At 54.1% G+C, this 16562-nt stretch overlaps 5 protein-coding genes across 5 annotated transcripts; 4 read left to right on the top strand and 1 right to left on the bottom strand.

Annotated features, from left to right (window-relative positions):
* Positions 1-3206: 3206 nt before the first annotated feature.
* Positions 3207-4729, top strand: PG985_005221 (uncharacterized protein; the record flags this gene model as incomplete). The annotated part of the gene is made up of 3 exons (XM_066824990.1): positions 3207-3462; positions 3527-3759; positions 3800-4729. The coding sequence occupies 3 exons, from the start codon at positions 3207-3209 to the stop codon at positions 4727-4729; spliced, it is 1419 nt and encodes a 472-aa protein (XP_066688150.1).
* A 451-nt stretch (positions 4730-5180) lies between these two features.
* PG985_005220 (uncharacterized protein) lies at positions 5181-7271 on the bottom strand (the record flags this gene model as incomplete). The annotated part of the gene is made up of 2 exons (XM_066824989.1): positions 5181-6724; positions 6785-7271. The coding sequence occupies 2 exons, from the start codon at positions 7269-7271 to the stop codon at positions 5181-5183; spliced, it is 2031 nt and encodes a 676-aa protein (XP_066688149.1).
* Positions 7272-9027: 1756 nt separating this feature from the next.
* On the top strand, positions 9028-9917 carry PG985_005219 (eukaryotic translation initiation factor 5A; the record flags this gene model as incomplete). The annotated part of the gene is made up of 4 exons (XM_066824988.1): positions 9028-9045; positions 9326-9595; positions 9655-9787; positions 9847-9917. 4 exons carry the CDS (start codon positions 9028-9030, stop codon positions 9915-9917), a joined length of 492 nt encoding a protein of 163 aa, XP_066688148.1.
* A 1058-nt stretch (positions 9918-10975) lies between these two features.
* PG985_005218 (uncharacterized protein) lies at positions 10976-12717 on the top strand (the record flags this gene model as incomplete). Its single annotated transcript, XM_066824987.1, has 3 exons — positions 10976-11596; positions 11656-12250; positions 12311-12717. 3 exons carry the CDS (start codon positions 10976-10978, stop codon positions 12715-12717), a joined length of 1623 nt encoding a protein of 540 aa, XP_066688147.1.
* Positions 12718-15119: 2402 nt separating this feature from the next.
* PG985_005217 (Protein YIP5) lies at positions 15120-16242 on the top strand (the record flags this gene model as incomplete). The annotated part of the gene is made up of 3 exons (XM_066824986.1): positions 15120-15164; positions 15291-15699; positions 15782-16242. 3 exons carry the CDS (start codon positions 15120-15122, stop codon positions 16240-16242), a joined length of 915 nt encoding a protein of 304 aa, XP_066688146.1.
* Positions 16243-16562: the final 320 nt, after the last annotated feature.

Below are 16562 nucleotides of genomic sequence, written 5' to 3'. Positions count from 1 at the left end.
GCACGGCCCATTCGACAGATCCTATTCGCAGACTCAGCAGCTGTGGTGGGTATGCCAGAGACAGCAGCGCAGGGCTAGATCAAGAACCATGTGGTGAGGGTTGCTGATTCGAGCTGGTGCTGATCACAGTGCATGCGGACTTCACAGACAAGACAAAGCCAGCCCTGGCAAGTTGCGTGAGGAGAGCGGTGATCGAGGTGGATGCCAACTCATGCAGATCAGGACGTAGGTGAGATCAGCTCAAGTTAGCAGCACCCGACTGCACGATCCGGAATGCGACAAACAATTTGAGACCGGGGGGGGGGAATGGATTGCGCAGTGCTGAGGTGATTTCGTTGGGCACCGGCTGTGAACCCTGGTCTCCCAAGAAGCGCGTACAGTACAGTATGGTTGACGGGTTGTGGGCGAGGGGCACTGGACCGGATCGTGAGATGGATTGGCCTATTCCATCATGTAGAGTTGCGGGGAATCTCAAGGATTGTTTAATGTTACTTACGATGGGCGAACGTGTGGGTATGTAGGCATTTGGGATTTTTGGGAGGTAGCATGGGCATGGGCATGGAGGTGCTTGGAGGGGTTCCCAGGTTGGTTCTACCGCCTGGGCAGACTTTTGTTAAGGCTACCACCACCAAACTCGAGGTACTAGCACATGCACTCATGACTCCTCCAACTTTCGTAGCGACCAACGTTATTGCCCAATTTATTCCTCGCAACTTCCAACTTCCAGACCTCTCTCAACTTCAGCCCAGTCCTCTCGCTAATGATGCCACTTACATGTGCTGGTTACATCCGGATTTATTAATCAAGCCCGCCGACGTATAGGCTGCCCACGCTCCACGTTCCCTCTCCGTAATAGTAGCATGATTATATCCCACCCGTTCGTTTCTTTTTCCCCCTTCATATCGTGTGTGTCTACGTGCGTTACTACATTGGGAGAAGGATGACATGTGTCATCGCACCACACCCCCAAGCTCGAGCCTTGTAACCTACCGCTTTGCGATTCACAGCCATGCTTGGTGTCTCTCTGCAGTGTGCACGCCTTTCGCTCTCATGGGTCGGGATGAAAGCCGGTATTACTAATCAGTAATTAAGCAGACATCCCCCGGCGACCTGGAATTGGCCCTCCACTCTCCGCGGATATACGCGGAGAAGCATATCGGTAGAGCAGGGCAGGGCTGCCTCTTTTGTTACGTGCAGTAGATATTGGCCCTCCTGGCCGACGATCCCTAATATTAGTTCCCCCAGCTCGAGATACGGTCACCGAAACGGCTGGAGTGCCTGACGATGGTGATGATGCAGAGTCATGTAGCGGTAAATAATTTGCCTGTCGCGGAACAACGGCACAGCACGCACTCATTGGCTCCCGGTGCAGGTTTCGTGATTTCTAAAGGGCATGACTATAGGTTGTCGAAGTCGCTCTCACCCCTGGTCCAAGGCAGCGTGACCGATCCGGCGTTTCTGCCCGGTTTTTCACCTCAATGCGCATCTGCCTGCAGTATGCATCTCGCTTCGACTTGCAAAAGTACCGAGAGCCGCGTGCTGTCGAAATGGTGACTCCCTTTGCTCTGTCCGCGGGAGTGCTTCCGGTGGCCCCAGCAAGCCACGCTGCTTGAACAAGGCTAAACCCGCTGTCCCCCTCTGCACTCTTAACAGGGTATGATCGATCGCCTCATGCGAGTGACCGATCGTGAAGCTACAGGCCGCTGCTGGGGGAAGCACCAAACACCAACAAGAATCGGTAGCAACTGCACGCACGGAACCGTACGATACTTAGCAAGGAATCCATGTTTATAATAGAAGCGGTGTCTCATAGAACAAGGGTGGTATGGCACCAGCAAGACATCGTCAAGCGGCAGTGGCGGTCGATGGTGTTCGGATACGGCCTGCTGGCCACTCGGTGTGTGGGATATTTGTTTTTTCTTCGTTGTCCCCTCACGCGAGTTGAACAACAGCCGCCTTCATATTTCAAACGATCATGGTCATGGCCAGCAGCTTTTGCCAAGCAAGTGTTACCGACTGAACGGGCAAGGCGCATATAGCACAGCGTGTGTGTGTGTGTATGTAGCGAGCGCCACGCATCTGACTTGGAAAAGAAAAGGCGGTATTAGTGCAGTTGGTTGAACCCTTGCGCTTATGTCATCTTGGATCCCGCCGGGCTCACACAGAGCTTCCGCCGTTGAATGGAGAGGAAACACGTTGTCCCGAGAATGTCTGCAGCCCACATTGCGTCAAAGATGTCGATTTGATAGGCGCGGTAGTGACACTCGATGTAGACGACATGACAGGCCTCTAGAATCCATCTCGTATAAGGACGGGCGGGACTTGCCGTGCCTAACGATAATAATAGCAGGGCTCGTCTACTGCTTGTGCAAAAGAAGGAAAGTCGGCACGATAAGGTAGGCACTTGGAGAAAGGAAAAAAAGGGGGTAACCATGTCAAGGGTAATCTACTAGTAGTATCCGTATATCAAGAAGGGCGTTGACGACATAGTTTGGTGGAGGCGATCGCTGCCACCGCGCGATCTATTCCCATCTCGCATCGCCCATCTTGCATCGCTCATCTGGTGCCGTTGCAGATGCATCCACCCTTTTCGGAGTTCGAACCGTTCTCAGCAACTCGGTCTGGTCAGAGTCACACACCGGTGTGCCCCAGTTTCCAGGTGCCCAGTCGCGATATTGAACAGGGCATCATCCACTTCTGATATTAATTAGTAGGTCGACTTGGAGCATAGGTATACTTCGTGTTTAATGTGTGTTGCGGCTGAGATACGTCGCAAGTGAATAAGCCTTCGAGCTTAGCGAATTCTACCCACCAGTCGGGTTGTATGTATCGTTTCATGTTACTTTTGTGAGATTAAGATGGGAAGCCTCGGGCCGTGCCACGTCAACACGCGACGGACGGAGACCGCGACTCCAGATCCAATCTCTCCAACTGACATTTAACAGCACGATGCCCACCCCACTACGTCACACCAACAAAACCAAAACACATTTGATCCAGGCACAATTGAATTGCAGTAAAAGGTCCGATAGGTCGCCTTGCGAGGATAAGGCACCCGAGCTGAGCTCCTTGTTCCTTGTGAAATTAAACTACCTATTGTATTCGCTGGATGTGCATTGTCCTACCCTCTCCATAGATGCAGACCTTTTCGACGCCGTGAGATTCGTGCCACTTGGTTTCCCCAGCTTGACCCGTACGCGCCCACGATGAGAAGCCATGGCGAGCCGAATAGCGACTGGGATGAGAAGAAGTTGACGGGCGGCACGAACTCTCCCGCGAGTGAATCTATGCATACCCCGGCGGCCTCCACAGTTCCTTCGCAGGGCAACAGCGAGGATCAAGAGAAGTCCCCGAAAGCCCTGGCCATATTAGAGGCCTGCAAAGGAGGTGACATCGAAGCACTTACCGCTCTGGCCGTATCCGAAGGCGGTTTCTTGTCCGACGACCTCCGCCGCCATGCATGTGAGCGATTCCCCGACGTCTCTTCGATGCTGTCTAGGTATCTTGAACTAATGCCTGTCTCCAGGGCCAATCCTTCTCGGCTCTTCATCGTCAGCCCCGGACCCTGCCCACCAACACGATGGAACGACCCCGACCACTCGAAGCGCGTCATCTGGCGAAAACGAAAAGGGTGATGGACTCGATAAACCTTGGCGCGAGCTGCCGCGACATCGAGACGAGGACCAAGTGCGCCTAGATGTCGACAGGAGTTTTATTTACTATCCCGATCCCGACGGTACGAGAACCAGAATAACAGGGGTTTCCCCCCCCTATTTGATAACAAGGAGGAGGAGGCAAGGCTGACAATATGACTCCAGACACCTCGCAGGCCGACCTGGACCACAAGAAGACCGAGCTCTCCGACCTGATCACCGAGACCCTGCGCCGCTACCCCTTCCTCTGCTACTTCCAGGGCTACCACGACATCTGCCAGGTGCTGCTGCTCGTGCTCGACCCGGCGCAGCGGCCGAGCGCCATGGCGCGCCTCTCGGCCCTGCGCATCCGGGACTTCATGCTGCCGAACCTGGCCCCGGCCGTCGCGCAGCTGCGGCTGATCCCCGACATCCTGGGCGCCGCCGACCCGGCCCTGTGCGCGCACCTCTCGCAGACGGAGCCCTTCTTCGCCCTGTCTGGCACGCTGACCATGTACGCCCACGACATCCAGTCCTACGGCGCCATCGCGCGCCTGTTCGACGCCCTGCTGGCCCGCGAGCCCGTCTTCGGCGTCTACATGTTCGCGCGCATCGTCCTGGACCGGCGGGCCGAGCTGTTCGACACCCCGGCCAACGAGCCCGAGATGCTGCACTCGATCCTCTCCAAGCTGCCGCAGCCCCTGCAGCTCGAGGAGCTCATCCGCGGCACCGACGCCCTCTTCGCCCGGCACCCGCCCGAGTCCCTGCGCGCCGCCTGGCGCCGCCACATCTCCCCCGCCAGCGTCCTCAAGACGGCCCGCGACACGCGCGCCTGCGCCGCCCAGTCCATGGCCGACGGCGAGCACTTCTTCCAGGCCCAGCTCCGCGAGCTGCAGTGGGCCGAGCGCAAGGAGCTGCTCGCCCGCACCGTCTGGAGCTACGCCGTCGCCGCCCGCAAGCGCGTCCGCTCGCCCATGGTCAAGGGGGTCCTTGTCGCCGTCCTCGTCGGCGCCGTTGCGGTGTACTTGAGCAAGAGCAAGGCGCAACCCGGTGGCATCATGACATATCTGGCGTCGTTCTGGTCATCTAAGATGTGATGGATCAGTGTATCGCCTTTTTTCTTTTGTTTCAAGGGATAAAACCATGCTCTCGCCACTACCTAGCTGTGGGAGAAGACAGCGCCAAAAGTTATTGTTTTGATAGGCCTTCGCGGCCTAGTAGAGGTGTATGGAGTTTTACTTTTCCTTTGTTGGCAAATGGGAATCGGATGCGTGCGAGGGAGGAGCTATTTGAATACTGGAACAGAAAATTTAATGGCGCCGCATGTTGCAGGTGCTTAGACGTGTTATACACTTCCTAGATGGATGCTTGTACTATAACCATATATATACCCCTAAATTTACTTTCTTGTCGTCATAACGTCATCCACTGGCTACAGTGCACGCACGTCTTCAATGTCCAAGCGGTTGATACGAGATCATGTGACATTACAATATTTATTTTCCAAAAACAGCGGTCATGCTTGGCTATTTCCGAAGGCAGTGCCGACTAAGATTCTTCTTGGAAAGCCGTTTTCAGGCCCTCAAAATGCCCCTGCTCTTCCTCGGCCAGCTTGCCAGTAGTATCACTGATAATGGTCAGGATCAGACTATAGTTATTGTACAGGAACCTCTCTCTCTTCCTCTTGTCCGTGCCGAACTGGGTACTGTACTTGGTGAGGAAAGCCTCCATCTCCGATCGCAAGCGGCGTAGACTGGTCACCACGGGCTCGTCGTCGCCGGCCTCCGTGCTGAGCGCGAGGATACCGTGGACCAGCTGGCCGAAGCGCTGGGTCGCGACGTGCGGCGCCGCCGACAGTTTGGCCAGCTCTGCTTTGGGTGGCGGCTTGTTGGGGAGCGCTGACGTGAGCGTGCGAACCGACTCCGAGTGGGCATTCATGACGACCTGTAGTCGCGGCCAGAGAAGCATGGCGGTTGCGTTGATGTAGCTGTCCGCGGCAGGCATCTTGCGGCGCTGAAGCTCGAACTGGAAGTGCTGGTTCAGCCGAACGCACAACAAAAGACCGAGCCCGTCATAGGTATCGGCGGTCAAGGTCTTGGTTAGTGTCTGCCCTAGGTTGAACGTGGGCTCGAAAATGTATGTGAAATTCTTATTGATGGCAGAATAGGAGAGAGCCGGCGAAAAAAAGGAGGCGAGAAAGGTATACTCTGATGTGGCATTATCAATGAGCGCCAGGTTGAAATTACGGAAGGTGACCTCCAGATAGTGCGTGCTCTTCTCCTCTTCTGCCAGATAGGAGGATAGAGCACCTTGGTCTCTCGTCTTGAGCAAGTCGATACGGCGCCCCAGGTTGAACGCGTCATGCGGTGGGCCGGATATCTTGGACGATGTAAGGACCGTGCCCTTGCGAGATGTGTCCTCGTTCCCGAGAACGTCGGTTTTGTCGAGATTGTGAAGCTTAAGTTTCTTGAGCGCAGCCTCGTAGCGGGTGAATTGGTTGAGATAGTACCAGCGCATGGTATTTTGGTACGCCAAGCTAATCTCGTTGGCGAGTTGGGCGTGATGCTTATGGAGGAAGAAGAACAGATCCTTGAAACGGAGGAAATTCTGTTGTTGTATAATCTGCGCGTTGATGTGTGGTGATCGCAATGCCTTGATTTGTGCAACCAAGAAGTCTCGTATCCTTCCCACTGCCTTGATGACCAGTTTCTCTAGTAGCGGGCCGAGGTCTTGCAGCCCTTTGCTGTTCTGGGCGCCGGCGACATTCTTCTTGTACGCCGTGGCTCGCTTGTCAACCTCGGCGAGGGCCTTGAGCCAAGCCTCGTCAATATGGCTCTCTGCTATCATCGATACGACAACTGGCGATACGCTGATTTCTTCCACGACCGGGCCCAGCCCCTTCTCGACTGCCTTTCGGTTCTCGAGTCGTACATTGAGGGCTGTCGAACGGGCTTGCAGTGTTTCGATGTCCGCAGATACGGTCGCCAAGTCATTCCGGAAGCTCGTCAGGTTCGTCTCCACCGAACTTAGCACTTCGTCACAGGCGCGTATGGATCGATGTAGGTCCTCGAATTTGGTCTTATCATTCTCGTCTGGAATTGTGTGTTAGCGGGAGGAGGAACACAGGCGAATACGGACGGGACCGTGCATACATTCTTCAACTGTCTGGGTTCTATGTACACCGGCGCCATCTTCACCATAGTCGTCGGCATGCGCAAGCTCCGTCAAGGACAGCCCGCCAAAATCGAAATCTAGATCCAAGACATCTTCCGTTACTGATTCCGCGGCTCGCTTCGCTGTAGATGTGGCGTCTGGCGCTTCGCCGAGCAGCTGTCGGAGCACATTGACAGGGTCGGGTCCGTTGTAGGCGGTGGTTGACTGCTTGAGGGCCGAGCCGTTGGCCTTTCGCGAGTAGGCCAGGAGGGATGACGTCGAGGAATCGTTGGAGTTATTGGAGACGTTAGAGGCCAATGACTGGAATGACGCGGTGCGCGGGACGAGGCCTGGACGTTGTTGCGATGTGACATAGGGGCCGAGCCCGCTTGGAGTCCTCCGACCCGGTGATGGGGAATATGCGCGGCTTCCTGGCGGCGTGTTGCTTGGTGTCGAGGCTTGCGCGGCAAGCCGATCCAACCACATGTTGGATCTACGCGCAACTGCGTATGGATTGCTCTTGAAGGTGTGGTTTCGTTATAATCTTGACATGATGGGACCAGCAAGGGATGGGCGGTTCGGCAAGCCCTGTGTCGTCGCCTGGCAACAAGTTCGCGATTGGGGTTCGTGGTTCGTTGACGGTATCAGTCAGTGATCAATGCCGATAAGCCAGCAAGCTGTCAACTAGCTGTCGCAGGTAGTGCGTGCTACTGCTACAGCCTCCTATTGACCCTTGAGCTTGAGAGGAAATGATTGGCTCAGGGCCCTTTCCCCAGCTAAGGACAGCTCCAGGCCCGAGAGCCGCCCCTTGTAGTGGTATTGGGAGTCCCACCTTTCGATGATGCCAATTGAATCTTCCCGCGCAATCAAGATCCGATGCCGACCTGAGCCTGAACAAGATCAAGTATGGGATGATTTGCCATGAGTGAATCAGGTAATTCCACCGCCACCTACCTATGACCACCGCGATCGCCACTTACTTGCAATTGTTTTACTGGTAACGTGGTCGCTCGCCATACGGACGTTCAATCTGCAACTCTGACTTTGTTCGTATGCACGAGTGCTACGTACTGTTTGCGCAAGGCCGGCTCGAATACATACCTGCTTCACGTGCCCGGTTTGTATCGGGGGACATGGTAGGCCGTCTGCGGGCTGGGTTCCTGTCTCGGTTGGGTACATGGACAAGATGTGGCTGTTTGTAGGATACTACTTGCCGAAGCACAGCGATCCATGATTAGGTACACTCCAAGAAGAAACCTCTTTAACCGATGGACAGTCCCTGTTAAACAAGAGAGTGCAGAGTAAGACCCTAGATCGGAGTTAAAGAAACTAGTAGCTACATGACATACCTACATAACCCAAACATGGATGGATTCAACACACCGAACCGAGCTCACCCTTATCCAGATTCCAGAGCAAGCTTCAATTGATACATATGGACGGTGTCTGATAGTGCGTACCTACCTTCCAATAGCACTGGCCATGTCCAAAAGAGCTGTTTGCCATCGATAACCCACACCTGGTGGGTAAGCAAAGACTGATATGCGCCTCTCTCTCAAGTTTAGGCGCTTGCACATGAGCGACTGCCTGGCGCCTGGTTTGGCCTGTCCTGTCCTCAACTTGCTGTAGAGACGTAGAAGACTCTACGTATGTATGTAGGGTTGCTCGCATGTGTAGAGATCAGCAAACAGCATCCCACCTAAGGGAGAGCTTACAGGACAACGACGGAATGACCTGAGCCGGAGGATGGAGAGACTGGAGGGAGAGAGGCGCATGGTGTGTGGTGAGTGCGTGAATGAGCACGAAAGCCCCACTTGAACCTTTTGCTCCAGCATCCATTTTAGGCGTGTACGGTATCATTACCTCTCTCTTGGGAGGAGGAAAAGGTACATGCCTAGGTTGAACCAATCTGGAGCGATGCTATTGGCTGGATTCACCCTCACACAGTCTTGCCTCCCTTGGGATTTCTGAATTTTTAATTTTTTTTCAAAGACTGCTGGCTTCTGGGCTTTCCTGGCACCCAGAAAGTGGTCCTCCCCCCGCCCACCAAAGCCTTCTGCTCCCCGACCCAAAAAAGAGTACTTCAACCCATCATTGGCATTTCTCTTTTCCCCTCCAACCCTTCAACTCTTTTGGTGTTGGAAAGCCGCTCAGTCCATCGTCCATCCATTCCATTCTCCCTCCTTTTTTCTTTCTCCTCACCAATACCAACTTAACCACTTTGCTCAACCGCTAAGTCAAGATGGCTGACGACTCTGCCGTAAGTCAAGTTCCTTCCCGTCTTCTCTTGTCGCTGGTGTTGTTGTGAGGCCCTCCGACTGCCTGTGGTGGTGTTGCGGCTGGGTAGCGAGGGGGGGTTTTCCACCCCGCATCACACAGATACAATTTGCCTGGCGAACCCCGCGACGCATTGCAACCGAAGGAAGCCACAGTTCCCGGCGCTTTTTGCTTCAAAATTCGCCCTCACGTCACGAGCATATCATATTGGGTTGGGTTTTTCTGGCGAGGAATGGATTGACTAACACAAATGTTTTCGGCAGCATGATCACACCTTCGACGCCCCGGCTGACGCCGGTGCGTCTGACACCTTCCCCATGCAGTGCTCTGCCCTGCGCAAGAACGGCTTCGTCTGCATCAAGAACCGCCCTTGCAAGATCGTCGACATGTCCACCTCCAAGACTGGAAAGCACGGTCACGCCAAGGTCCACTTGGTCGCCATTGATATCTTCACTGGCAAGAAGCTCGAAGATCTCTGCCCCTCCACCCACAACATGGATGTCCCCAACGTCAAGCGTCGCGAGTACCAGCTTGTAAGTTGTCCCTAGAAGCTACGTGACACTCGGCACGGTCCTAACATTCGATTCAACAGCTCGACATCTCCGACGATGGTTTCCTGTCCCTGATGGCCGATGACGGTGAGACCAAGGACGATGTTCGCATGCCCGAGGGTGAGATTGGTGACAAGATCACCAAGCTCTTCACCACTGAGGAGAAGGACACCAGTAAGTTTTGATACCACTGAACTGCACAAAATCGAATGCTTTACTGACCAAAATTCCAGACGTTGTCATCCTCACTGCCATGGGTGAGCAGCTCGCCATTGAGGCTAAGGAGGCTCCTCGTGGAAACTAAGCAATCCCTCCGATTGCAATTTCTACGATGACGACTTCCGGTGACTAGTATGGGCGACTTTTCATCTTGATCAAAGATGTTAGATGTCAGCTGCGTACGGGCGATATCTGAGGAGGATACTACTCGAAGCCGTTGATGTCTGGGGCTTCACCAAACCCCATTTTGGTCGTTCTGAGGCGGATTCTATCTGGACACATAGCCTTGTTTCCGCTGGGTATATGATGCAGCGCCATCATCCGCACGATTTTCCCCATTTCCCCTTATCGTACTGTTTTCCTCTGTCATGTCCTCGACATGCTGAGGTACTGAGCACGGGGATCACGGATACCAAAAAAAACCAAGGTTAGGGAACCTTCTGGCGAAGACAATTTGTCCCATAGAATTTACGAATTCCACATGACTGTTTATGACTTTTGCGACATTGTGCCAGTGACTAGTGATGCAAAGCAGCTTAACAACATAGTATTACAGGGCTCTTAAGACTGAGTATGCTGCCGCGTTTTCTGAGAGCAGACTAAATGTGCTACTGGTGAGATCGCCCAAGTTTTAAGTTTTCGTATTTCATAGAAATAAGTGTCGAGCTCATGAAAATGTTCAAATAAAAAACAATCATCTTGGTTCGGTGTAAGTGTTTACACTGATTCAAGCGGCACGGCCAAAAGCGCAGGCCCATTTTAGCCTCATAGCACTTTTTAAGGCTATCCGCATACCCGTTGTGGATGGAACTTCCCATATCCATCCATTGTTAAAAATGATCCCATCATGCTACCGGATGCATAGCCTCGGTTGCCTCAAACTGTAACGGCATCTCCGATTCTCGTTGATATGCAAGCACCTTCCAGACGGGATGACCTTCGTCAGCTTCAGCATACACCCTAGCCCCAAAAATTTCAATCAGGATTGCCCCTGGCCACAGATACGCTACAGGGGTCAGCTGCTGTAATTATTTGCAGTAACAAAGGGGTGGCTTCTCCAAATCTTTCGCCAATCGGGGAATTGGCCAGGTTGGGTGCTGCTGTCAAATATTATTAGCTGCATCCAGCAGAAGCGAGCGCAAAATGGCACGCGGAGACTACCAGCGCATGACGGGAGGAGAGCGCTGTGAGGAGTGTGGTTCCCGTCATTGGTACTCCGAGGATGCGCTGCGGTATTGTCGCAATGGCCATCGACTCGAGGGATACGCAGCCCATGAGGCTGGCGAGGACGAGTATGGCACCACCGGCAAAGTGACACGCCGGAAGAAGGAGAAGCGCGAGCGTGCTGCGGTGAAGCTGGAAGGCGCCGCCGGACGGGAGCTGTACCTCGAATGCCTGCAAATCATCCTGAGGAAGCAGGTCTGGTGGCTCATTAAGGAGCGTGGCCTCCCGGCGGAACTGGAGGAGATTGTCAGGGCATTCTGGGGATTGAGGGTTAGAGACCTCCCCACCCACGATGACGAGTTCCAGAGAGATCCGAGCCTCGGGGCCAGCGAGGCCGACGTTAGAGACGGCGAGCTGAGCGACGGCCCCGTGGAAACGAACCGAGTCTGGCGTCCGCAGCCAGGAAAGACATTGAATCTTCCGGCGCTGATAGACACACTGGCGCTCTGTTACCTTGGTTGTTTTACTCTCCGCCTCCCTATTTCCACAGCAAGCTTTTGTCGCTGGGCCCAGCGTGGCGACCTGGAGTTTCTGGCAGCGGTACGTAATCTACTTATGTGGCATGCATGGAGAGAGCCTCTAGCTAACGAAGCGTATAGATCAATGGGTTGCCCAAGAATGTCCAGGACCGATTGCCTGCTGGCTACCATCGTTCATTACAGATTCGGGATCACATCGCCCCGGGAAAGCTCCAATCTGCGGTCCGAGAGATGGCCATCTCCTTCAACGTCAACTACGAGATCAAATTACCGCCTCTGAACCACATACCCCTCCTTCTGGAGCTCATGAGAGACCTCACATTGCCGGTGGAGGTTTTCCTGAGCGTGAAGTGCATGGCCCAGATCCTGGAAGCGGACTTTTCCTACCCCACGCGGGACAAACAGCGTATCCTGTCGGTAGACGACCCTGAAGTGCTCCTCCTTGCGCTGGTTGTTGTGTCGACCAAGCTCCTGCATCCTCTGGACGGCGTGACCAGGCGGCCGACCACCCATGACGACCCTCGAGTTATGCAGATTGACTGGAAGCAGTGGAAGGCTGTGCGGACGAAACAGGCTGAAGCCGCCCGCGGTCTTCAGCGTGGAGAGGAGCACACTGTCACAGCCTGGGAAGCCGTGACCGTGGACAAGACCGATACGGAGAAATGGTTGAATTACTTCGAGCGGATGTTCGTACAAACTGGAGCCACGCCCAAAAGTAAGTAACGCCAACTACCCCTTCCCGTTCTTTTACAAGTCTAACAGAGACACACTACAGCTCCGGAGGTGACAATGCGGATGTTTCAAGGTGGCTCCAACACAGCCAGCAGAGAGTCAGCTGAAGACTCCCAAGATCAGCGAGCCCAGGATGAATGGGTCGTGGAACGATATCAAGTCGTTAACAGCACCATGAAGTTTATCGAGCCAGAGCAGCCGGAAGAGCTCGTGGATAGACATGGCAGAAAGACGAAGTCCGAACGTGATTACTGCCCGGTATGGCGCACAGAAGACGACATGCCCGAATCTGCCAAGATGTTTTACAAAGAAGCAGCGAAGACAGCAGCCGTTCCCCTGCGCAACTTGATCAACGCGGCTGCGCAAATCGAACGACGCTTGGAGATGTGGTGTGTTCAAAGAGAAAGAGCAAGGCGTATGGAGGCTGCAGAGACGGAGACGGAGATATAAGAAGCCCGGAGATAAACTTTGGTTCGAAAGAAGCTTCGCAACCACATTCGAGATTATTACAGACTTACAGTCTCGGGGTCATGGTCTGCGAAGCATGGCACAGGACCGTTCGTTGTCAAATATTCGCATGCTAGTACTTTGCTTTGAAGATACCCAACATAAAACGTACATAAATACAACTTCAATGAGAGTTTCGGTACTGAAGTATTTGTCGATTTACGCAAGAGGTCATCGTGAACATTTGGTGTAAGTCGGGAAAGCAAAGCATCGTGATCGTCAGGGCACGCAGCGACGGCCAATGTAGTTTAGGTGCATAGCTTGAAGCCCTCTAGCATCATGCATTAATCGGGGTAGCGCAGGCCTATCAGCAATCAGCTGGTGGCAGCCGGTCCGTGCACCGCGCACACTTCCACACTCCAAAATTCGCCCCGGTGCGAGTCACCTGATAAGGTCTTTTGTCCAGAAAAGTTCCCGGCCCCCCCACCACACCTTGCAGAAGTCTCTCTCAACATCCAAATCGATCATCACCACATCGACGACGAAGACCGGCAAAAAGTGAGTAGGACCCCTGTGGTGACGATGGCGCCTGAATATGGCGAACGTGACGGACGCAATGAGCTAACAAATTAACAGTGCAGATGTAAGCTTCTCTCACTCTCGCCCCTCGAACCGCCTTCGAACGAATATTACCCGACGCCTTCAATCAATGAATAAATCCGAAATGCAACGCAAATCACTGACCATGCTTCCAACAGCTTCGTGAAGACCCTGACGGGCAAGACCATCACCCTCGAGGTGGAGTCTAGCGACACCATTGACAACGTCAAGTCCAAGATCCAGGACAAGGAAGGCATTCCCCCGGATCAGCAGCGTCTGATTTTCGCCGGCAAGCAGCTCGAGGATGGCCGCACTCTTTCCGACTACAACATCCAGAAGGTACGCATTTGATCTTTTTTCTACTTCCTGCAATGCGCAGAAGTTATCCGACCTGGAAATCGAGGGAAACATGGGGTTTTCACTGGTGGCCCACGCCTAGAGGGCCAATGGCGCCATTTGGACACGGCACAGAGGCCCAGCAGAAGCGCATCTCATAGAGCGCTGCATTTGTGGTAATCAATCAGAAGCGGGAGGCATGCGATTGTCGCGACAAATGTCGAACATTCGAGATGCGTAACTGCTGCGTGATTTGATGTTGGACCATACATCCTCTCAAATCATCTGGGCCCCAGAAGACCACCATGTTTCCCAAAGTTTCCGTCCGTGGATAGCATGACTTGTCAAACATACCGAGTCTGCAATGGATCACTAACAATATCGCTTTATAGGAGTCTACCCTCCACCTGGTCCTCCGCCTCCGTGGTGGTATCATTGAGCCCTCGCTGAAGGCTCTTGCCAGCAAGTTCAACTGCGACAAGATGATCTGCCGCAAGTGCTACGTAAGTTTTGGCTCTGGTTTGTGCGGTACCTCTTCCGATGCTAATCCGTACTCCAGGCTCGTCTCCCTCCCCGAGCCACCAACTGCAGAAAGCGAAAGTGCGGCCACACCAACCAGCTGCGCCCCAAGAAGAAGCTCAAGTAGACTATTCTTCTTCTCTCATCTCTCGGCGTACCTGGGTTTGGCATCATGATGACACTGATCGAAAACATACGAGTTGTCATTTTCGGGCTTGCTTGTTTCTACGGTGTAAGGGACGTGGTCTAGGTAGAGACAGACTTGAGCTATGATACACGTTAAATCACTGCCTTTCGATGCATATATGCTTCTGTTTTCTCGTGAATCCTACATCATCATTATCGTACCGTCTCGACGTCACATTAAGATGCACTCATTAGTTTCGAGGCATATGGCCAATGCAAAGAGTCTCGGAGTCTACCACCTTCCAGCCTCCCAACGAATCCACGGTCATGAGTGATAAATGAAAGACATCGCAGCAGGCTGCTTCTAATGCAATGACATCAGCCGTTCTTGGAGCGCAGCTCCCATTGGCATTTTGAATATGGCAGCTAGCATCATACCTATGACGGGGAATAGTCTTGTATGGAAGACAGGCAATACTGATCCCTTGTCAATATCACGAGCTGGGCCAAATGGATGATGAGGCTTACTAGAGGGTACGTACCTCTTTGGGGCATTTGGGGATTCTTTGATGGGACCTGACCGTTAGCGCGACAGTACCAGGATGATGGGCGTGCATGGATAGCTCTCTGGAGCTCGGGGGACGGGAAAAGCTCGGGCTGCTTCCGTGGCCTCAATCAACCATCAACTTCGAGACAGCTATCTCTAAAGACATTGAATTGAAGCCCAGGCACAACCATCCAAACCGGAACGACCAGCAAACTTGGGTCTGCCCATGATTAACACATCGAAGGTTTCTGAACTACAGTTGGTCTGATCGTTCAAGATGTCCGGTGCAGGCTACGACGCCGTCGTGGACGTCGACGATGAGGTATGTTACTCTCGTAGCTCCTGCTTCCCGCCCACATGCTGCTTGAACGTTGCGACATGGCGACTTTCTACCGCCACGGATGCCCGAACCCTCCAACTCAGCTCTAACGTACCGCGGGACTTGTAGGGCGACTTGGGCCACACCGATCTGCAAGAAGACCTCGAATTCCACAACTCGACCTTTACGAACACGGCGGGCGGGCGCGCCAAGGGCGGCGCCTCGAGTGCCGGGGGGCTCCCGCCGCCCGCGACGGCCGCGTCGGGCTCGGGCGGCTCGTCGAAGCGCTACCTCTGGACCATGTCCTTCTACGCGCAGTTCTTCGACGTGGACACGTCGTCAGTGCTGCAGCGGTGCTGGGCGGCGCTCTACCCGCGCGCCAACTTCCTCGACGTGCTCGAGGGCAACCCGGACCTGTACGGGCCCTTCTGGATCGCCACCACCGTTGTCTTCATCCTGTTCATCGCGGGAACCATCAGCCAGTGGAACGCCATGTCCGGCAACGGGCCGTTCTTGTACGATTTTAGGCTGCTGAGCGGTAGGTTCCCTCTGTCCACTCCCTTTCTCACATGCCCCCTTATCTCAGAATGAGGCATACTAATGGTGCTGGATGTATACAGGCGCCGCTGGTCTCATCTACGGCTACACCCTCGTTATCCCCGTCCTCCTCTTCGGCGCCCTGAAATACTTCGGCTCCGAGAGCGCCAACCTGCTCGAGTGCTGGGCCCTCTACGGCTACGCCAACCTGATCTGGATCCCCGTGGCCCTGGTCAGCTGGTCGCAGATCCAGATCCTCAACTACGTCTTCGTCGGCGTCGGCCTGGGCATGTCGGTCGCCTTCCTGCTCCGCAACATGTACCCCGTCCTGAGCGCCACGGACCGCCAGACGAGCAAGATCCTGCTGATCCTCGTCGTCGCCCTGCACTGCGGCCTCGCCATCGCGATCAAGGTGCTCTTCTTCAAGGCCGGCAGCCCGGTGGCCAAGGACACCACGCCCGCGGCCCCGGCGGATCCGGCGAAGCCCGTCGAGGGCGGCGAGGGCGGGGCGGCGATGGTGCTTGCGCGGTTCTTGCTATCGTAAGGGCAGGGTAAGGCATTCAGGCAGACGGACGGACGTTCGATGGCCGATTCATTCCAAAGAACCTAGGACGGGGTAGTAGTCCTACTTAGCTGGACTAGGAAACGGAAAGAAAGAAAGCAAGAAGGGGAAACCGTGCCCGGCGTTGCTCAGGAGAGCTCTTGAAATGGAATTCTGTTATGTACACTAGGTAGCTCAATGCATCGATACCATGGTTTTGCTTTACACTAAAAACCTACTTCCTACATCTCCAGTCTTGCAGCAGGTGCTATTGTAGTTTTCATGGTCTGTCTATGTTTGTACAGATGCGCCATGTTGTCCCT

This window comes from Apiospora marii (genome assembly GCF_038362585.1).
Source record: "Apiospora marii strain CBS 49790 chromosome Unknown utg000003l_segment0_segment0, whole genome shotgun sequence".
In the NCBI taxonomy this organism is placed as follows: domain Eukaryota; kingdom Fungi; phylum Ascomycota; class Sordariomycetes; order Amphisphaeriales; family Apiosporaceae; genus Apiospora; species Apiospora marii.
This window is presented reverse-complemented; position numbering and strand designations above follow the sequence as displayed.